The following is a 23,001-nucleotide window of genomic DNA, read 5'->3' on the forward strand; positions in this document are numbered from 1 at the left end:
CCTGCAGGGTGACTAAGCCTACCTTCCCGTTCTATCTCAGAGGCCGGCGATTGATTTAGCGGCGGCGGCGGCTAGCCCGCCCCCGAGAGTCCTATATCACCCCTTACTCCCCGGCACGACGCGTCCATTAAAATAAGGCAGAGCGAGAGCCGCACGGCAAGCAGCCCGGCACTCCAGTTTGCTGAAAGAGCACGTCGATTAATGACTGCACAAGCAGCAGGAAATCCTTTCAAAAACAAGCCCTTGCATTTGTATACTAGTAAGTACGTGACCGTGAAGTGTCACATAAAAGCATCGTACACTCACACAATGCATAATCCTTAATATACTAACCGAGCAAAGTGCTTAGTGATCTGGCAGCCATGATATGCTCCGTCTGGTTTTATAAAAAATATATTTTCAAATACGCTGATTAGCACTCAATTAACTAATTAAAATTAATTAGTTATAATAAACTCGTTCAGAGGGGTGGTATGGTGGCACAGTGGCTAGTACCAGTTCCAGTACCACTAGTCCCAGATGTGGGTGGGGTATATAAAAAAAATAAAATAAATTATTATATATATCAATGTCACTAGTGTGTGCCTACATGCAATCTGAATTATTCAAACAACATTTCCACCAGCTGACTCTCATTCAACAGTAAATTTCCACCGACAGATTTCCACCAATCATCTCTCTTCTTGGGCGCTCACTCCCCTGAATGTATTGCCTATGCCACGGTGCCGGCCCTGTATGCCGAGTTTGCACTTTCTCCCCGCGCCATCATGGGGTTTCCTGCAAGTACTCCAGTCCCCCCCCCCCCCAGTCTAAAAACATGCTGAGGTTAATTCAAACTACTAAGTTGCCTGTAGTTGTGTGTGTGTGAATGTGCCCTGCGATGGCTGGGCAGCCCATCCTGGGTTGTACAGACCTCCAAATAGTCCCTGTGATTAGTTTACCACACTTACTACCACGGCACAATGACAAGTCATGTTCACATGTAGACTTTACAGCCAGGAGAAAATTCACATTTGCCACAAATAAAGAAGAGCATTAAACATTCCTAAGCGGAGCTTCTCCTTCCAAATGGCGGTACCTAATATTATGGGGTAGATTCTTATTCTTAGAAACATTTTACCTCTTCAATATAAATATAAGTTCAACATATAAAGAAGGCTTCACATATATACAACATAAATCCCAAACACATTAAGAGAGAAGTCACAACTGCCCGAGACAGCATGTCTAGTTCTGTTGTGTTTTTCTATAAAAATCAATACTGAAGCTGCAAATACCCCCCCCCCCCCCAAAAGTGTCCACCATCCATTGTCGTACATTTCCCATTCTGTTCACATTCCCTGATCTGTGATGAATGCCTTGAATAGCACAGGGATTTTGAAATGGTTGCACTCAAAATCCACCCCCGTTCCTTTCCGCCTTAATTAATCCCGAATAAGGCAGCAGTGTGACCAGGAAGTGACCGGGATGTGATTATAAGGTGCCCAGATGACATTTCCCAGGATGCCCCGGACTGAGGGGTTGGGCCACTCTGCCTTTTCCCCAAAGCCTGGCGAGGAAGCTGACCCGCCGCCATTTACGCACCCGCTGTAAGAAGAGGCAGCGCCGGCTGGAGAGCGCATGCCCAGCTTTCACCATGGCAACCGCGGCAAGGTAGCCGCGCGACTGCCGCTAACGGCAGCTGTCATCGCCTCAGAATCGCCGCCCACCCCCCAGCCACCCTGGCACACACAGACCCCCCCCCACAGGCATATATACCCCCACCTGCGAGTGGCTTATTCTGGTTTCTCACCAATGCTGGTGAAGGTCTGTGAAAATTTGGATTGGGTCCACGTAAGCCGGAAGCTGCCAGCACAGTTATATATGACTACATGCAAGGGGCTCATGGCGGCCAGGGTTAGAGGTTCGAATCCCAACTCCATAGTGCAGAACTATGACATCATCACTTCCCCATCAGCTATGAGTTAAGGGATGGACTACAGGTCACAAGGAATTGGAAAGATGGTGTTACGCCCCATCCTCAATACCGTTAAACAGTTAGGCGACGTCCCAGTACAGTCTCCAGTGTTCTAATCAATGGGTCCTTCATTTACTGTTCAAAATGTGTCGTTCTCTCAAATATAAATACCAACCGTATCACACATTAAGTGTTAAGGGAACCAGAGCATATTTATGTAACGCCTCAGAATTTATGTAACGTATCGGAAGGGTAATTGTGGGCCTTGTTTTTGAAGAATGTAATTATTCATACATATTTAAGCATTTTATCACTGCATCTTTAATACTGTCTACCCAAGACGGGGCTGTAGTGACCCTGGAGCCTTTCCCAGAAGACACTGCACCAAAAGGTACAGTCACACGAAGTAAAGGGTGACCTTTAAAGCTCGCCCCGGCAACGTGGGCTGCAGGTGCTCTGGTGAGGGCCATGAGAGCTCAATGCGGCACGTGTCAGCCATCGGAAAGGCCTGCTCTCGGAAAGGCCTGCCGTCGGAGAGGCCTGCCGTCGGAGAGGCCTGCCGTCGGAGAGGCCTATCGTCGGAGAGGCCTGCCCTGGTTTTCTCAGCCAGGCCTGTGGTTGGCAGAGCGTGTCCACTGGGTCCTGGGAGGCAGAGAGTGGATCTCAGAACTTCAGTTGCCACCCATCCCCCCCCCCCCCCCCCCCTTACATGCTCAAAAAATACCAAAATGTATATGTTACTGGAATAGTGCGAAGATGTGAGCATGAACCTATGGAAACAAACGTGCTAATGAAGAACTACACTAAAGCTGATAGTGTGTTGTGTGTTTACTACACATTGATTTACTAATGCAATTCGCCTGACTGCCACTATGTGTGGGGTTATAGAAAATTCTGACCAATCAGATTTGAGTATTCACCACCGCCATGGTATACGTGTTTATTATGTTCCACCATCTATCGCACTGATGTGACATTTTCACGACAACCGTTGACCTGAAGAGCCGAGGGCATCTGGATTCCACAATCTCGGCAAGTAAAGGTTTCCTGGATTCTGATACATATCGTAAAAAACTCTTAAATAAACCGGGTGTGAATCATTCCACAGCTTGGTTCTTATAGGAAATGCTACGGAGATGACGACGTCAGCGAGGTTGATCGGAACCGGCCATTCTGTGACGCCTTTTAGAGTACAAATCCTGGATGTACATCAGAACTGCGTACCTAGGGAAGGTCATGTGAGTGATGCGCTGCACAGTGGTCCATACAACACGCTTGGCTCGAGAAACGGGTCCAGAAGGAACGGTTCACACTCCACTGCACGTTCAATAAGTATGACATCTGTAGCGACGCGGACCGACGCCGTCACCTATAGAGGAGGTCCACTCGCCTCTGACGCTGGCAAGGTTCCGTACCAATTGAGGGAAATGTGTCACTAGGACAGAAGTGCGACAGGGACTAAGGGAGGGATTTGGAGGGCTCCCGTTAGAAATCCTAATTACTTCTGAGAGAAGCCGGAGGACATTCGGCATCAGCCGTAGAATTAAACCAAAAGACGCACCGAACACTTGCCTTGCCCTTCACGCTTCGCTTAGCATTACCCTGCCTTAAGCTGCGGGTAAATACAAACCGATCTGACCACGGTGTCTTCCCTAGTGTTAACACCATGTGTGAGATCCCTGGTAAGGATATATATTCTTAGTAGGTGGGCAGGGTATGTTCTTCAATTGTGGGTCCGATAATTAATTAACAATAATAATAATCAACACTCCATTGCCCCAGGAGCTAGAGAAAATTATATGTTACATTTTCTGTGTTTGGTGTCCATTATGGCAACCGTGCAGATCTATATAGCATTAACTGGACTCATTTTCACCTTGTCTGAAATCGCTGGCCTGCAACAGTATGCAAAGTGCACAAAATAACATAAAAATATCAATTGTCTTTTCATAATCCACAAGCAAGCTTTTAAATTACTACACCATCTGCCACTATTAATTTAAAGCATTTCCCAATTAAAACATGCAAATTACCTTTGCTCTTAATATCGGAGTAAAAACAAGATCGTTATTAGTAGTAGATGTCCACACATGCTTAAAGTAGACTGATTGTCATGCAGGGAAATACACCCACTTCCACCCACAAGTTACAGCCATAGTTTACTCAACCGGAAAGCTTAACAGGAGGGTGCTGTGGACGCTGTGGACGTGAGTATACTTGAGATAAGTGGGAACGAGCACTCTGGAAATACTTGCACCCAAGACGCGGAAACAAGATTACAACTTGAACGTTTAGATAAATAAATAAAAAAAACACCGCCATTTTATCTTAAAATCGCCACGATCTTGGTAATCATTCATTAACTGTAACCGTCCACGCACTGCAGTGTTTTTTGCCGAGTTAGCTTGTGAAGAATACCGTTTGTGAAACGAATAATTTTTTTTTTTTTGGAAATTTATCTGGTCCTTCGCAACCAGCTGACGCCACTCGTCGCAAGGCATAGAGCGTCAAAACGTTGCTTTGTCGCCATCTGCTGGAGAAAAAACGATTTGCTTCACGTTGATAATTAAATAGCAAGTCTGATATTGCTAGATAATGCACCACAAATCGAGATACTTCGGCTCCGTCGTATTATTTATTCTTCACAGCTGAACGAGGGGGACAACATTTGATGGTTTTTGATCACAAAGTGATGAAAACAAACGTAGATATGAACAGGCGCCCAGTCATTCTTGTATCTCTGCCGTTTTGAAGCATCATATACAGATTTTCTAGCAAAAATATCTGTCGATGCAACATTTGATGTACAGGGGGAAGGACTCTTCCTTTTATGCTGCAGTGTAATGGAAACTGATTAACTTCTCTGCCAGAATTGTGAACTTTAGCACTGAAGGTGCTACACATTGAGGACAGGGAGGCCACCTGCTCCCCCCCCCCACCCACCACCCCCCCACCCCCCACCCCCACCCCATTAACATTGTGAGGCTGAGTGGCACCAGCAGTAAAGGGACGTTTACCTCACGGGACAGGAATTCGCTCCCATGCAGAAGAATCCTTCGGGGTCCTGCCAAAAACCAATTTAGCCAAAGTAGGCGCTTCGCAACAAGGTCACTGTGGCGGTATGGGAACAGTTAACAGCGAACCGCAAGATTTCAGCAAGGGCAGCAACAAAGAGCAATGGAGGGCAGCACCAGCACAACACACCTTATTGTGAATCCTGCTCGCCTGCTTTTGCGGGCCATGGGTGGTGTCAAGCAGGACACAGACCCAGGAAGCAGGCGGAGGAGAAGCAGGATCGGGGAAAGAGGACTGTAATAGGGAGATGGAGAGGCATGCAAGACAGGACTTCATACATGCTAAGACATTAATGACAGAACTGGGGATACACACTCACGTGGACTTAAATACATAGGACTTAAGGAAGACAATTCGAAACAGCTGGTAAACACAGGAATCCGCACGAGGTTAACGAGGGGGGCGTGGCACACAGGAGGATCGGACGAGCGAGTCACGACGGGTGGAACATGGTGCAAAGGTGGAAAGACTGCTGCCTGAACCCCCACAACATCCATCGAAGGAATGAGCTGTGCTTCGGTTTTATAAAAGGACATTATCAGGCCTTTTCATTTGAGATACTCAACACTGAAGCTATTGCAGGGAGTCCATCAAATCACATCACACCTCCTTGCTAGCAATTTGTCATTTAACTCAATGAATTTTTTTTCCAAAGACTGGATCTATATTTAACTCAGAATTTTCACCTAGGACTGGATCTGGCCGTTACAGTTTCTATTAAGCAGGCACAAATTTCATTTAGCTTCCTACTTGTTTTGTTCAAACCATTGGCATCCCATAATAAGGCCTAATCCACTTTGGAAAGTACAGTCTGACACATGAGGGAGGAGAAAACACACACAAAATATATTTAATCCCATCTGACCTTGAGGTTTACGTCTGCTGCCATGGCAACTAAGCGAGACCTTTCTCTAAGCTGTAGTGTTATTTTATTCGGCCAAAAATGTGTGTGGAGGGGGAAGAGCTACTAAAGGAGGAGACACTTTTAATATGTGTAATGTGTGTAAGACTGGAATCTGCTATTCTGGTAGTGATTCATTACTATGCATACTTGACTATAAATAAGACTGAATTAGTATTGATTTTCATTTCCACGTGGCCTGTTTTTAAAATACTGCAGACATTGCAGCATTTGTAAGCGAAATGCAGCTATCAAGTTAAAATCAAATTAATCTAAATGTTTTTCAGCTTTATTACTGTAAACAGACACAGATTAGAGTCTGCTGTATAACTAGACATGAATATTTTGCAGAATCTTGGCTTATTAATATGTGAGTGTGACATATTATTTCAGCATTGGGAATGAAGCTTTGCAAAGATTACCTATAAGCAGGGTCAGAGGCAGAGATCTCCTTTTGCTGGGGCTGTGTGGCTGCTTGACTTTTCAGCGAGGGATTTCTGAACTGTGCGGTTTCCCCTTAATGTGCTGGTCGCCTCGATTTAACTTCTACTGCAACACCCTTGACACACATACCCAAACAACCATGCACATTCTCAGTACCCACTCCGCACTTACAATGACATTCAGTATTAAATACAATGCAAGATATGAAATTATAGTATCCGCACACTAAAAATAAAAAAATGCTAAGTGCTAAGGGGGTGCTATGTCTATCATAGGTGTAGCTACAGCACCCCCAGGCCCCTCCCTGGCACCGTCCCTGCCTCTAAGAGCTCTTCAGAACCGCTGGAAAAGTGTGTCAGGAAAGTAAAGGTCTGCCGTTTACCTCTTTAACAAATCTTTCTTAATTGGCAGGGCCTGCTCCCTTTGCATTCCACATTGACCTGACAGACGCCTCTCTTTGAAAGTCAGCCAAGAATCCAGGAATTAACAGCTGATGTCCACATGTGGCCCAGGATGAAGCTCTTGTTTAAGTTGGACAGGTGACTGACCCAGACGGGTTTTTAATGAAAACAGGGCAATCTGAACCACTTTGAAACAAACAGCAAAACTCAAAGCTTTTTGATCAGAATAGACACTATTGATTTGTATCGTCACATTGAATGTCATATCTTGTTTTAATATTTTACATTTAAAGCACTTAAAGTCAAGGAAAAGACTTAAAAACTTCAGAAAAACAGAGCATTGTGGTTAATATACAAACCAATTTTATATTAGACTATTCAGATCAAAACTGGTTCAACTGTGCTTAACAGGAAGCAGCAGCTATGAAGCTAAAAGAGACATTGTCTCAGTATATATGTGAGTTTCTTTACGTATAGATGCCTGACTGGACGGATTGCAACTCATGTATCTGTCCTGTCTTAAAGAATGACAACGTGGACATTGTCCAGTGTGGCCATTTGCAATCGAAGCCTCTGATGGATTGTTCCTGGGGTGTCCCGGAAGCAGTGATTATACAAAGAGATTGAGGACAATCTTCTAGACTGATTCGAGTCAGCCAGTATCCCGGGCAGTCAAAGGACGAAGAGGAGAGAGACCGTGTGACTGTCTTTCAGGGGTTTTTCCTCAGGTAGGTTAAGTGGCTTTTTGAAGATAGTGTCCCTCACTGACGTCCTTTTTTTTTCCTTAGAGAAGGGGGACAGTTCACAAAGTAACGCTGTGTAAATGATCTGGAATTAAAATAGCTCCGGACGCTGTGAAACCCAACAAAGAGGCTAAATACTACTCTACCGCATACCTGGGGATTTCATTTCACTTTCACTGCTATTGCACATCAAAGGCCGAGCTCCTGCGTCTGTGTTCCGTGAGAAAAGCACCTCGGGCCGCGGTAATTCTTCATACGTCTCCGTGAATATCGGCAGTTCAGGTGGATTTGGATAACAATGTTATGCTGACTGCTGACTCAGCCGTTTAATACAGGGTTTATGTGATTTGTATGTTACAAATATCCATAGATGAAAATGGTTATACGTCAGCGGGGAGGGGGGGGGGGGGGGGTTGCCAAAAATGAACTTCAGCTTGACTTCAGAGTTTCAGAGTGAAAAAAGACTCCCATCTCAGTACTACAGAACCCCTCCAACTCCCCATTCTGAAATGCAGCCTTTGCCAATCAATTGGAATAGCTATTGTGACCATAGCAACACATATTTTTAGGGGCGACTACTCCTGTTCATATGTTTGGAAACACAATTGATATAATAGTGTCATTTTTGTACTGTGTGAATTGTGTGGGTAAGAAGCCTATTTCAGGAAATACAGAGCGTGGAACGCTCTATATGGGATGTCATTGCACAGCAGGCCGCACACAGTCATGTATACAATGACACTGGATGGGAAATTTAGGGATAATGATTCGTTTAACCACAGAGGCTATCCTGCCGCCGTCCAAATCACCATCTACCTGCTATCAACTATTGGCTCTTGTCAGACCGATGGTGTGTGTGTAAGTGGGGTTAGACCTCTGTGCCGGTGCTTTGAAGGCTGCCGATCAGAATCCTGTGCTCGGCAGAGTAGCCACGTTTCGGTTGGGCCTTGTGCAAGGTTCTTAACCCCTGTGGAAAATACTCCAAGGATGAATGGCTGACTCTCATCCCAGTCGTCATTCCCACCTCTATGTGTGTGTATGGGTGCATCTGAAATCACATACTAATACAGTACATACTGAATTTCGTTAGAAGCCTACTATGAGACCATTAATGTAGTGCATACTGTGTGTATACATGAGGGTTGTGTGCATGGACTCCGTGATCACCGTCTTGCATATTTCCTGACCCAGATGTTTATCAATGATGTAGCTTGACCCACATGCAAGTTCAACCAAATAAAAAATACATATTTGAGTCAACTTATGTAACTTATTATTGTTTTCTGTTATTGTTATTATTGTTAAATTTATGGAGACGGCACTTTCTCTGGCATCTTGACAAAAAAAAATTCTGAGCCAAGTGATGTTCTTCATCTCCGGTTGTAGTTCCAGTGGCATTGTGGGATAGCGTGGCATCCAACAGTTGCACACTTAAGAATTTCAGATACCATTTGCCTACTGTCCCGTCCGTATTGAGGATTCGGACATACTGCTCATTTTGCATACTATATTTCACCTACTACATACCAAAACAAGTATGTAATTCTGGAAGCACAGTATGTCTTAAAAAGAGTGGAACGTGAAAACTAGTGCATTCCAATCTACCTAGTATCAGTTCTGCTTTTTAGCTCTTGCTGGACTGAGTCACCATGATCGACATTTCAGGTGCCGTAATGTTTGACTTTTGAATGGACACTGATAGATAATTCAATTTAAAAACTCTATGGCTTCTCTTTTTGTTTTGGTTTGCCTTTGTTGGACCGTGATCTAAAGACAACTGGGAATGACCCTAGCAGCTGCTTAGTATTAATTGTGCTAAATACTCAGCATGTAAACAGGACCTCCTTTCAGATACAGCCTGTTGCATGCTGGGTATGGAGACATGGAGGCGTTATAACACTGTATCGCTAACGTGTACCTGCCAAACAGGTCTTCCTTCAAAGCGTACAGGAGGCAGAAGGATACATTGTGGATCTGATCTCGTGATCCAGGAGCGCCAAGGTCGCAAAGAGCAGAGGTGCTACTGATTTTTTAAATTGTAAAATATGCAGCAACATAACTGTTATATTTAAATAATGTCAGGTAAAAATACTACACATTATGTAATCAGAGGTGGGGGATTTAAGGTCCAGAGAGTAGAAATCCAGACCAGGATTTTGTTTCAACCAACCAGTTGAGTACTCTGTGACTGTGACTCTTTATGCTCAACTGCTTGGTTGAAACAAAATCCTGGTCTGGATTACTGCTCTCTGGAGCTGAAATGTCTACCTCTGTATGTAATGCACCCGAGAGCAGTACATACGTGTATTACTGTGGAGCACATTGTATGACGGCATTTCAGGTAGCTGACAGTGCAGCACGCTGGTCGAACTTATGTGTCTACCTCTGACGTTTAGATACTTTTCATGCCAGTTAAAAGACGTAATCTTTTTTTTCTACCAGAAAAAGTACTATGGCAATTTATTTCGTAAGTGCTGTTATGTTTTTTCACCTTGTTCCAGAAAATGCGAATTTGTGATTTGTGGGTGCTCGTTTTCTCCAACAGACGGTGTGTAGGAAGTTTGAAAAGTGAATAATTCAGCAGTTCAGGAGAGACCACCTGCTGGTTACACCTCTGACAGATTTCAGATGCGTCTCTGGTAGGCTAATTAGACACTTAGAGGGGAATTTCCCACATGGTTCTCTGTCCAGTATCTTAAGTTTTTATGGGAACGCAAATAAACGGAACATCGCGCGGGAATGTTTGACGCACGGGCGAGTCCAGCAGGCTGATTAGTAGCGGTGTTTGCGTTTTTAGAGGCTCATTTACTTGCTGAGTTTAATATATTTTACACCCTCTTTTTGTTCAATATATATTTTATTGAGCACCTTGTTATGTTCCGGCAGCAGACAAAACCAGACGAGATTCGTGTCGGAGCGAACCAGTTTAATCCGGAAAAAAACACGAATTTTACTTCACCTCAGTAAAACGTAAAAAGGATCCGTACAGTGCATTGTCGTAGCAATGCCCGACATAACACACCTAAGCCCCGTTATACCATGGCCCTCTTTTGGTTCCATAACGAATCACAGCTAGTTTGCTCTTACTTTCCTTAACTGACAGTTAAATAACAGGAAAAAAATACTTCAGTTCTGCTGGATATTTTCCATATCTTTAAACTAGTCTGAGTATATTTAGACCTACTGAAATAATGATATATAACTGGTAATAATATAATTTTAATAGAGTACAATAAATTATTAATTATTGTGTGTGTGTGTGTGTGTGTGTGTGTGTGTATATGTATGTATATATGTATATATATATATATATATATATATATATATATATATATGTGTGTAAGAGAGTAATACTATTTATTATAATAATGCTATTTTCAATTACTATATAAATAAAAATAACTAATAACATTTAATAATAATAATTTAATAATAACATTTAAATACATAACTATATATTATAATTTAATAATTATCTGATGGGCCTAATACTGTTTTATATACGGTGGCGTGTATTGCAAAATGTACATTTCATTTTATATGCTTGAAATACCTGCATACCTGCGCCCGTTTTGACAGGGATAAAGATTACTCTCTGGGCAGTGAAATCAGAGGGACCGGCCAAGTGAACACTCAGTCACGGCGGCAGTACGCCGAGCTTGTCACTGAAGCCGCCCCTGCAGATAGGCAGACCTTCAGGGCGTCTGGCCGCTTTTCATTGGTGACAAGGCGAGACGCCAGTCATCGGTAACCCCGGCTCAACCCCGCAGTGCGGGGCACCTGAGCACGCATATCTACGTTATATGAGCCAGCTCAAGCAACTCGGCGGCTAGGACGGCACTTCTCTCCTCCTGTCGGGTGAGTGTCCTTGTTGTGATGCATAAACTTTTTTTGTTGCTTATCGATTTATATGATACCATTATAGAAGAGACCCGCACCACGAGGGTCCCTGTTAATCCTTTAATACCAATAAGACTTTGATAGCCCATAGACTAACCAGATGGATATCACTAAGCCTTTGAACTTTAGACCTGAATTAACAAAAAAACACTATGAACTGGCCAATTAGACCGATGTTTTTTCTGTCATTTTGTTAGACGTGAGAATGAAATATGTCAGCCTATACTTTGGTTATGTATTCAAACACGGGACACACGCGCGTGTTGTAAACTCATAGTAACTGATAAGTGAATATGGTAACGGAATCTCTATTAATAGGAGTGTGTCGACACAACACCTGATGTATGGGGATCCAGCCAAGAGCCGAAAACCTCCGACGTAACAGCACGTGATGCAATTTCACTAATTTTTAATTTTTATTATGAATTATTCTGCGTGTATCTGAGATTGATTTAACATCCTACCCAATGGCATTTATTCATAGGCCTACTGATGAAATTACCTCTTAGACTGAAAAGTGAGTCTCTCGTGAGAAACAATACAGCACGGTTCAGATTCAGTGATGACAGGTTGTTATAGTTTAAGCAGACGCCGCCCGAGATTTACTAATCTGACGTAATCGGATTACAGAGACTCCTACCTAGAAGAAATAAGCAAGTTGTAAAGTGGTTTACGGTGAAAAAGTCTCTCCGCGGTAGTTTGTAATACCTTCCTAGCAACAGTGCAATATAGGCTTAAATAGGTTATTTAATACTAATGCGTTATTTATTTAGTTCTGTTTCCTGATTATATCCAGTTATGTTGTAATTTCATGATTACTATATATAGGCTAGATATATTTCTGCATGAGCATGCATGTGTGTTTTTGTCTGCATGTATAACTAAGTCACATAGTTTCCGTTGAAACTGTCGCTCCAAACAGCAGTGAGATAACTATTTGATGCCAGTAGCCGTTGCGCCAAATCCAATTACTCATATTGCCCAGCAGCAGCCCGTAAGGGTGATCAGATATTTTTAAACACAGTACATGTGTAGTGTGAAGCCCTGGCGTAGTTTGTCACTCGTGAAGGAGGAGCGTCACAGCGAGAACGGAAAAGCACAACGTTGGAGAGGTTTTAACGGGATTTCACACGGCATCGCGCACTCTCGGGATGAGCGTTTCGGCATCCGATCGACCAACGGAAATGGGCAGACAGCGAGCTGTAACGATGTAACTGTAACTTGCGGGTTTTCGATGCAGCTCCCTAATTGCATCACTAATTAGAGGACTGATTGGCTGCAGAGTCTTCACACCTGGGTTTGAGAAGCTGACCTAAAGGCTATCCAAAAAACCTGCATACACACTGGCCCGTTGTGAATAAATAGAAAATGTGCAACATAAAATATGCAAGTCATGGTTTGACTGCCCACCAGGGGGCCCCTCTGAGACCCCCGACACAATTTGAACCCTGGCTTTGGGGTAACCTGAGGGATCTTTTGCTACCATTGCCTGATTTACTGAACCTGAATGGCTCCTGTAAAATTACTGACTGCTGGAGGTTTCATGCCCACCCAACTGGGTGAAAGTTTGGGTGTAATCGGTATCATCTCTGAGTCAGCAGCCCGCACAGGGAAGCACAGTGGCGGCGCGAGACAGCCTACCACTGGGGGGGGGGGGGTTCACGTTACATGGCGGAAGTAAGGGGAGATGCCAGAGGTGCCAAAGTGTCCTTCTTCGGTGTTCGAAAGACACACCATGCTTATGAATTGTAACCCAGAATCCCCTCACCTCTATATATGGAACACTCCGAAGATCCACAGACAGGAGGACTTTTATTTTGACAGGCATTCAGTATCAATCCACGTAATGCTTCAGTATTTAAGCCAATGTACGAGTATCAGCCAAAAGGACTCTGCTCCAAGTTCGTTTGTAGAGGGAATATATCCACACTGATGCTGGCCTTGTGTCAAGACGCCAGTGCCACACTCAAGCTGGGATATTAATAAAAAAGAGAGAGTAGAAGCCATCCAGGTTCAGACTTGATTATTGTTAATCTTATTGTGTTATTATTGACGATGAACTTATGGTGCATAATCATCTAAGATAGATTAGTGCAGTGTTTTAAAATACTCTTTCTGGACTCTGTTAAATGGAATATATAGGAAGTAGGTGTAAATTTACCCATTGATTTCACTGCAGTTACTGAAAACAAAGCAGCTCTTCAAAAGTTTCTCTGGTGCGTGGGAGCCGGGGGGGGCAATGAGAAGCACCGGTGCATTAAGTAAGTTCTTCAATTTGCGCTACGTCTGAGGTATTTAAGAACAGCTGGTTTTCAGCTACCAGACGTAATGTCCGAGCCGTAAAGGTGCACAGGTCACGTTTGTCCGTAAATTACGTTGCGGCGAGGATCTGAGGTGGCAGCCGCCGACAGCTGTCTGGTTGTGCTCTGAAGATCATCTATGTCTCCTCATCACTGCTACTATTTTAGGTTGTGCCGAACACCTCCTCTTATGGGTCTGGCGCTACTCATTTTTAGTTTGGTTAGAACATATTGAATTACAGATGCTAACCTAATTCTTATGTTTAACATTCTTCTCTAACCATATTCTGTTTCATGGCCCGTACTCAACACAAAAAAACTCCCGTTATATTCAAATGAATAAATTGCCTTAAAATTATTCTGCGTTATTCTCTCAGTCTACGTTTAATTTGGTTTCGTTACTGTAAAAAAAAAAACTACCTAGAAACATTTATTGAAGTGTAAATTATAATTTACGTTTAGTATATTATAAAGTATTCAGTTGTAAGTCAAAAAATCCCTTTTTCTTACACAGATGAGATCTGCAAGTTTTTAAACGGAGCCAGATTCCACACGGCACTCATACTTCAGGCCAGCGTCTGTCCAACGTACACGAGTTACATCTAAGTGATGTAATACTTCAGTTGTTTGCTGATTGTTAAAACGTGTATGCGAGGTTGGTTTTGGATCTACGACCTTGTTTGTGATTTTTCCCACGATGTTTTTAAAGTTGCATAAACATCTTGCCAGTTAGCAAATGATTTGAATATTATATCTTTTAGATGTAACTTGCATTCGTCGGGCAGATGTGTGCGTGCTATCAGGAATTTTTGTCATTGCTGATATAGCTGTTTTGAATAATAGGAAGGTTACCAGGAAGCAACCTGATCCACTCACATTTCGTTCCCTTTTGGAAAATGCCTGGACAGCCTTTGTTGACAGTGACACATAGCAGGCTGTATTCACTTGGTCAGGCTATTGTCTTTTGGTTTAATATTGTCAGCTGGCTCAAATTGGATCAGTTTTTGACAGTCCTGGTGAAAGTGTGAATATGATGTCACAGTTGATGATGATGTTAATCAAACATGCAACGACGTAACAACCTGACGACCCAATGAGGTGGCTTCTTAGTTTTTGTTTGTCGTCTATGCTAAAAATGCTGCCTTGTTTTGTTTGGTGAGCATTCCCGGGCAGAAGCTACATGGGATTGTCACAGAAGCTCTTGACATGCTTGCTCTACATCAGTGTTTCCCAACCCAGTCCTCTGGGATCCCCAGCCGGTCCATTTTTTGCTCCCTCTGAGCTCCGTGCCAGACAGTCCAAATTTTTGCTCCCTTCCAGCAACCGGGAGGTGCAAAAATGTGTACTGTCTGCAGGTTCCTGAGGAACAGGTTGGGAACAACTGCTCTACAATGATGAATATACCAGATGGGTGTAGTTATCTGCCTTCTACACCTGGTCTGTATCATAGTGAGGATATCTCATTTCCCCGGTCCACTTCTTCTCCACCTCTGCTCCATGGTTGACCCAGCCAGTTCAGTCCATAGTCCCCCAGGATTACAGCCACCCTGATCCTCTGTTTCAGATTCATCATGGAAGAGGACGTTCTGATGAAGGAAAGACTGCAAGCCATCACAGTAAGCTGGGGGGGGTATGGGAAGGTTCTTCAAGGATTCATTTTTACTTATTAAACAATTAGGGTGCCACTAAATTCATGTGTCCGAGACAGTTTTTTTAAAACAAATCTTGTGTTGTAAATATGCTCCCAAGACCTTCCAAAGAAATGTATTTATCATGTGATTTTATACCTGCCCCTAATATAATGATTGAGAAATTGAGAGACGTGGCAGAAATAACGATTTCACATTTGTTCAAAGGACAGAAGTAGCACCCCAGTACGTTTGCAGCCAGGGCCGTGAAATAATGGAGAAGCGATCTTTCCGCTAGAGGCCCGTTCGCTTCAGTTGGCGGTGAAAGTTTTCAGGAAGGCCAGCCAAGTTGAAAATGCCTTCTTGCACTTATATGGCGTGAGAATGGCAAGCTTCGGTGTGCAAACCTGACGTCACATCGTAATAGTGCATTTGTCCATTTGCCTCTGCAGGATAAGAAAAAGGTTCAAGAAGATACAGCAAGGAAAAGACTGGAAATCGACAAAGAGAAGTTAAGGCTTCAGTACCTAAAGGTAGGAGTCCGACGGGCTGCGTGTTGGTTCTGCGGCTCTGAGGTTGTGGGTTCAGGTTTTACCTGTATACACCGTGTGCAGCTCGGATCTTCTCCCTGTGTTTCTGGGATTCCTCCCACATTTCAGAAAAGTGCCGTTTAGGAGCGCCGGTGTGTGCGTGGGCCCAGTGATGCTCTAATGGTCTGCCCAAGGCGAACCCAGCTTTCTGACACTGGCTGGCTGTCGCCCTGCGTTGGCTCAGTCTTTTGAAAGAACCATTCAAGATAGATGCATCAGATTTAGATGAATCTTACTGTTCGAGCGGTTTGGTTGGTTTCATACTCACATAAAAACAGAGTTTGCTGTTGCCGGCATTTTCCGGCTTAAATATCAGAAAAATAAAAGCAACAGTAACTCTCCGTGTACATTACTTATCCATCCATCCATCCTCTAACTCCTCATCTTGGTCAGGGTCACATGGGTACCCAAAGCCCTGACCACTATCCATTCCCTAATTAGACTTTTATGCAGCAATTATATATATAATCAAATTATGACAGAAATCTATCTAATAACTCTATATTAGCTGCTAATCTTGTGCATGGCTTAAAGTGCAAACAAAAAAAAAACAAAATCTTTGAGTATAACCATAATTTCTATAGCCTGGGACCCTGTACCAGATAAACAGTTGGAATTTGGATGGGTAGATGGGCTAGTGTAGATATGATGATATGTGAGTCTTCTATGGACACTGTATAATAACACACACAATAGCAGAAAGGCTTTCGTAGAGCCGTCATTTAATAAGACATACAGCAAAGTGTTTTAGCCAAGTGCTCTGGGGGTCCCTTGTGAGTAGAGTGTTTGTGGGGCTCAGCCGTTCTCTCTCTGTCCCACAAACAGAAGAAGGCAGTGCGGGAGCAGTGGCTCTTGGAAGGACAGGGCGCCCCCTGTGGGACAGGGCATGAAGGCAGCAGACAACAGATACAGGAGCAGCAGGAGCAAATCAGGACCCTGCAGAGCAACATCTACAGGTGACACCAGACTCAAAAGACAGAACGTTAAATGTATTAAAACAGTCATGATTCCAGAGCAGAAATGGATTTATTACGAAGCATATTTGCAATCATTTTGCTTAAGGAATCAATGTCACAATGGTAGAAGCAGCATTTCATGCTGTAAGCTGAAGCAGACTGACGGCATTGAAATATAATGGTTCTGATGATGAATTAAAAAGCTGCGCTATGAACCAAGTTGTGGCATCCATTCCAGCACCAAAATGTTTTTTTCACCTTTGAAAAGCACGTTGGCTTTATGGTTTCCATGGAGACCACTAGACTAACAGTTTGGTAAATTAGGAAACAGGCCGCGTGGAAAGGAAACTGAGTCCATCTCCAGCATGTCGTGCCACATTGATTGTAGCCAGAGACCTTAATCCCGGAGATGGTGACTGATTGTGTCGCTGATAATCTACACTGACACACCTGTCACGCAAACCCCAGAAACGTCAATAACAAGCGATCACAACATGGCTGCTCTAGACGTGACAAAACCACTGACGATGACACAGGTAAAATCACCATGTCCAGGTACTGTCATCTGGGATTTAACCATGGCGCCACCTGCTGTCCACTGGCTGCAAAGCATGATGCCAGTGCAAAATCTTGCTTTTATATGACCTCTCCCAGTTACCATCTGCTTTAAAAAGTCACACCCTCTGAAGACAGAAAGTAACCCAAATGTCCTTGGGTTATTGTTGTATTCGTTTTTTTTATGCCAGACATTTAATTTTTTTTGTCTTACAGTGTCAGTGTAAAATAATCTTCATGTGACTTAATATGCAGCTATTGTAACTCATGGAGCAACATCTGAATCGATGTCCTTGGAATAAGGTCAATATTCCCTAAGTCAGTGAGGCTCAAGCCTGTCCTCAGGAACCCCTAGTCCACGTTTTTGCTACCTCCCAAATATGTGGACTGTCTGGCAGGGAGCAAAAACGTGTGATTCATGAGGATACTCAGGATTACAACATCTTCTGCCTCCCAGGGACTATGCTCTTGCCGAATACTATTAGCATTTTTCCTGAAGTAACAATGATACTCCTTGCAGAATGGAAATAGAAGTGGAGGCTTTGGAGAGGCAGGAAATGATGATTTCCACCAATGAGGGTTTTATCCTGAAAAGGCTGAAGACAGTGGAAAAGTCTGCAGAAGACATTATAAAGGTATTGCTCTGCACAGATAAATACTTTGTAAGGCAGTGAACGGAAATGTTTTAAAATCGTATTTGTCATTAAAGCTTTTAATCAAGTTTTCATGTTTAGGCAGCTGGCAAATATCATTTCGAATGACATCATTTCCAGTGGCCATGTTCAAATGAAGATTTTCAGTTGTAAAAGTTTTTTTTTTGGACTGAGAAGTATATAAACTTGTTTTACCTGATGCTTCTCATATCTGAAATTGATGTTTTGTTGTTGTATCTCCATGCAGGCAGTCAAGTCTCGAATACAAGAAGGTACATTTCCGCTGTTATGTTGGTTCGGACTTTGCTTTCCATTTAAAAAAATAAACCAAACCCAACTGGCACTAATTGTACGTTTTGCATTGTAGAGTCTACCGAGCAGGTCCCCTCCACAAATACATCCACACCCTACAGATCTCCACGCCTGCAAAAACACAACCCAGGGCCAAACGTGGACCAGCCGACAAGAGGTTAGACATCAAATGGCATTAATGAAATTTATTAAATATAATTACCAATAATCTGCCTTGCCTAGAGTGAAATATAGAGAAGTACATGTATATCCACCAATGAATATAATCCTCCATAGACAATGTTATTGTTTTTTTTTGGTTTTTTTTGCAGTAGCCTATTGAAATTACACCAAAAGGAGTTGACAGGCAAGGTTATTAAATGTAAAAAAAAATGACATAGTTCTCATTGATACCTTTCTTTCACTCCTTAGCTCTATATGCTATGGAAATAAATGTACAGAGGGATAAGAGGACCGGAGAGAGTGTGGTCCTATCAAAAGCAAGCATCCCACCACAGCAAGCTCAGAAGAATGGGGTGAAAGTCTACGATGATGGGAGAAGGTCGGTTTATGCCGTGCATCCAGGAGGACAGGACTTCATCGATGGCGTGAATAAGCTAAGTCCTGATGAGGTGGAGCAGCTCCTGAGGACAGCCCCTAAGCAACCGTTCAGAAATGTCCCAGAATGCCACGGGTCGGGGACCCCAAGGTTGAGTGCCACGCCACCAAACGCTAGAAGACCAGTGGCAGACCAAATGACATCAGAGTCCAATGGAGTTCAGGGATTAAGTCCAACAATCCCCAAGATCACATGCAATGAGACGGGGCAGTTTTGGGAACGTGGAAGTTCCATGGTGCCATCTTACATTCCAGTTTCCTGTAGTGGCGTAGAAGATAGACACTATGGCCAGAACATTAGGCACGGCCAAAGGTGTTCCTCAAAGTCAGGAGACAATGAAGCAATACAAAGACCTCAAAACCCTAAGCATACCACTGGGGACACCCCTACAGGGACTCCCAAGGAACCCCCTAGGGATTCCCCAAATCATAAGAATCCACCTCTTTCAGACTCCCAGAATTCCAGAGGTGACCTCCTGAACACCATGGCGGAAGATCTCGACTCTTTAAAGCCAGTCACGATGATCTTCATGGGTTACCAAACCATCTCGGACGGCGCGCACGTTCCGGGCCATGATGGCGCGATCCGGGCCGAGCTGGTGATCATCGCCAGCGACGACGACGATGAAGGCCACCGCGGCGTGGTTTGCCATCCCAGCAGGAGCCCCGGGCCAATACAGCACCCCCCCGTGGCCCAGGGCAGCGGCAGTGTGACCAGCAGGCCCGGCATTCTGCCTGCACACTTTCAGGAAGCCAAGCTAATTCCCCCCACAGCAAACATGGCAACAGATGGGGATGTCATGACAGATGCCTCCACCGCAGGTAGTAAAAAAAATAAAAATGGGAAAAAACTGTGTTGCTCTCTGATGTGACTCACCACACTAACATCCTCCTCTGATTTGATGCACTTTCACGATTGCTAACATAGATGTGCTTTTTACAAGACATATGATGGACATACTATGACTCACCAGCTAATCTTGTCTTCAGTCCCTGCCGGTTCTACATGTGTTCCCCTACATAAGACAGTTCCTCATTGACCCTAACGTAATCCATGCAAAAGAACTGTTCAATGAATCACATGTTGACAGGCATTTTTTCATATTATTGTGCAATACCAGGATGTTTGTTTTTTTTCCGGCACCGTCCTTTGTGCAGTCGTAACAATCTGTGACAGTCCATCAGGGTTTTGGCCTGTAACAGGAACCATCTGGCCGGAGACCACCTTCCAAAGGGTCTTTCCATCACTGCGTGATGTGATTGGCTAAACACATCATTGTCACACAGAGCCAGTGTCAAAGAGAGCCGTAGAAGAATGCTTCGTGCGATGGTGTTTATGTGCTTTACAGTTTTTAATAAATACCGTAGGAGGAAAATAACATAGCCTTAATTACAGCGCATCTATATCGCATTGATTCATCTCTGGTTTAACAGAGATTGATTCAACAGGGACCAAAATGGTTGCAGTGTATAGCGCTTAATATCCTTCGCGACTATATCTACTTATATAATTAGTCAATGAAAAGTCAGGTGCTATTCATGTGGATCTTGTCCAAGATTTTTTGTGGCAATTTATATTAACCCAATCCTGTGCCCCCCATCCAGTTCACGGATTTACTCACGTTTCAGCTTATTATAAAGGCCTTGATTCACTGGCTCAGGCATGCAGGTGGGAGCCATGAAAGTGTGGACTGGATGTCGGGGCCGGAAGACATTTTACCACTTTTTAATGCTGTTGGGGATATAGCAGCATTTTATGTAGGTTAAATCTGTGTTTGTTTTTCTGACGTCACAACTGTATTCTAATGATAACATAACCGCAATTTTGTTATACCTTATTCAGTGGAAAAAAGCACTGAATGCTGACCAGCTGTGGTAATGCCCGCTAACGCTCAAAGGACATGGTAATTCAAACTTTACTGCCACCTAGTGCTGATTCGCAGATATGCAATATTGGCTGCAAAACCTGTTCTTGCTTTGCATAGCGCTCATAGGCCTGCTTGCTTTTACACTAATCCCCTAACTAATCGTTACATTAGCATAACTTTTATAAGTCTTTTTCCTGCTCTAATAATATTTTCGTTATGCATTCTCCTTAATAATTTGCATTCTTCATATTATATAATCCTGACGTCTGTGGATTAAAATAGTCATTCGTTTTTTTTTTTTACTGTTTCTTATTTATGCACATTCGTCGCATTATGAATGACTAGGGGTTGTTTTACAATAAATCTGTAAGACACATTTGGGCGAGTTATTTAACACGGTTGTAACATATATGTTTTTGCATATATGTGCATGTATGTGTATATATACACACGTAAGTTTCCCAGTCAACAAACACAACTCATCCTACTCACTGAAGTCAATGAGGAAAAGCTGCTTTTGTATGGGATTTTGGAATAAATGCCACAAAGGGTATTTTCTGGCCACAAAATGCCCAAGCTAATCACGTTTTAAATCATTACAATCTAGCTTCCACTCTCTCGTCCCCTCAAACATTTAGCCCGTTTGAAGCCTAGTCCTTCGTCAGACTTTGAAATGGATGTCCACTGCCATTAAGTATCCGGGACACGAAATGACATTTTATAATGTGCCTTTTGAGTTATATAAGCAACCTCAGAAGTTACATAAGCAATAAATATACTTCTAAAGACAAATTGAATCAATCTTGCTGCTGTTTACATTCACGCAGCTTTTGTCCCTCAGTAAATCCATGTAAAATGTAAGTGAAAGATGGCTTCTCTCTGGGGTCCTAGATTCCCGTCTTAAGTTGTGATTTGCTGGTCTCACATTTTACAGTAAGAGATGAGAGATGCCCTTTTAAATTCCCCAAGGAGCTTTCTTCTTATGAAAGCGGGTCTCCGGTATATTCTAAGACGAAAACGAGCGCAGTCTCACCCGTGTTTTCGCTCTCAGCCACGGCGACCCTCATTAGCAGGCCGGCGATGTCACACTGACAGTCTGTGTTTTTCCCACAGCGACGCGTGAGGGGATGAAGGCACTAAGCAACGAGACTTAATCTTCCAGGGAATACGACCCCCCCCTCCCCTCCACAATCACCATATTCTGTTGAGAAGCACAATGCAATCCAGACGTAACTATCAGGAGACCACTGATGGAGAAGTCTATAAATACAAACGGATCTTCAGAGGAAATGTTTTTCTATAAAGTACAAGCCAATAACATAATTTTTAATGTAATTTGGAAGCAATCGTGATAAGTAAGAAAAATACCAGTATCTGTTTGTATGTGCTGTGATGGGCTGCCCCCCTGTCCTGGGTTGTTTCTGCCTCGTGCCCATAGCTTCTGGGATAGGCTCCGAATCCCCCCCCCCCCCCCCCCCCCGCGACCCAGAAGGATAAGTTGTTTGGAAAACGGATGTTCTCTTGAAGATGCTACTTTTGATGCCGTCAGGATTTTATTAATGTTTTATTAAGATTTATTAAAGAATATACTTATCGAACTATCAAGAAACCAACAAAAAGAATCTATGCAAAAGTATATGAAGTAATTGTGTTTGGTGGCTGCCTGCAATAAACTTAAAAGTTAATGACAAAACTATACGCAGTATTTATTGCACTCCGAATGAAGAATTTGAACAGCGGGGTACTTTATGAGAGCTGGATCAGAGAGACGCATGCATGGTGTTAATCTCACATTATCGTCGATGGCATCTATCGGCGTTTTTAATACAGATCTCAAAAGCGAATTTTAAGGCGTCCAATATGCAACTGATTGTTGAAAACAAAGCCAGGTTAATCTATTATAATAAACAGCTCGCGGATCCCTCCAGTGTTGTGACAGCTGTTGGTGGCATCTCTACTGACAACCTGTGCTACTTCTGTCTATTTTCCAGATATATTTCCGTATACATGTTGAAAGCACGTGGTCCGAATAGCCAGCCGTATGCAAACCACCCGTATAACTAGCACTGGCATTTCGATTTTAGGCGTTACATTGCTTATTAGCACGCACTTAATGCATTA

At 43.3% G+C, this 23,001-nt stretch overlaps 1 protein-coding gene across 4 annotated transcripts; it reads left to right on the plus strand.

Moving 5' to 3' along the window:
* Positions 1–11,163: 11,163 nt before the first annotated feature.
* palmda (palmdelphin a) lies at positions 11,164–22,573 on the plus strand. 4 transcript variants are annotated; one of them, XM_048989975.1, is made up of 10 exons: positions 11,164–11,379; positions 11,740–11,799; positions 15,286–15,337; positions 15,802–15,882; positions 16,765–16,895; positions 17,971–18,085; positions 18,351–18,375; positions 18,471–18,572; positions 18,827–19,834; positions 21,994–22,573. In XM_048989975.1, the coding sequence occupies exons 2-10, from the start codon at positions 11,762–11,764 to the stop codon at positions 22,032–22,034; spliced, it is 1,593 nt and encodes a 530-aa protein (XP_048845932.1). In that variant the 5' UTR covers positions 11,164–11,379; positions 11,740–11,761; the 3' UTR covers positions 22,035–22,573. The 4 variants fall into 4 exon arrangements, with proteins under 4 accessions (XP_048845932.1, XP_048845933.1, XP_048845935.1 ...); XM_048989976.1 differs by lacking the exon at positions 11,740–11,799 and having other exon boundaries at positions 11,165–11,379; XM_048989978.1 differs by lacking the exon at positions 11,164–11,379 and having other exon boundaries at positions 11,783–11,805.
* Positions 22,574–23,001: the final 428 nt, after the last annotated feature.

The sequence above is a fragment of the Brienomyrus brachyistius genome, chromosome 21 (assembly GCF_023856365.1).
Source record: "Brienomyrus brachyistius isolate T26 chromosome 21, BBRACH_0.4, whole genome shotgun sequence".
Taxonomy (NCBI): Eukaryota; Metazoa; Chordata; class Actinopteri; order Osteoglossiformes; family Mormyridae; genus Brienomyrus; species Brienomyrus brachyistius.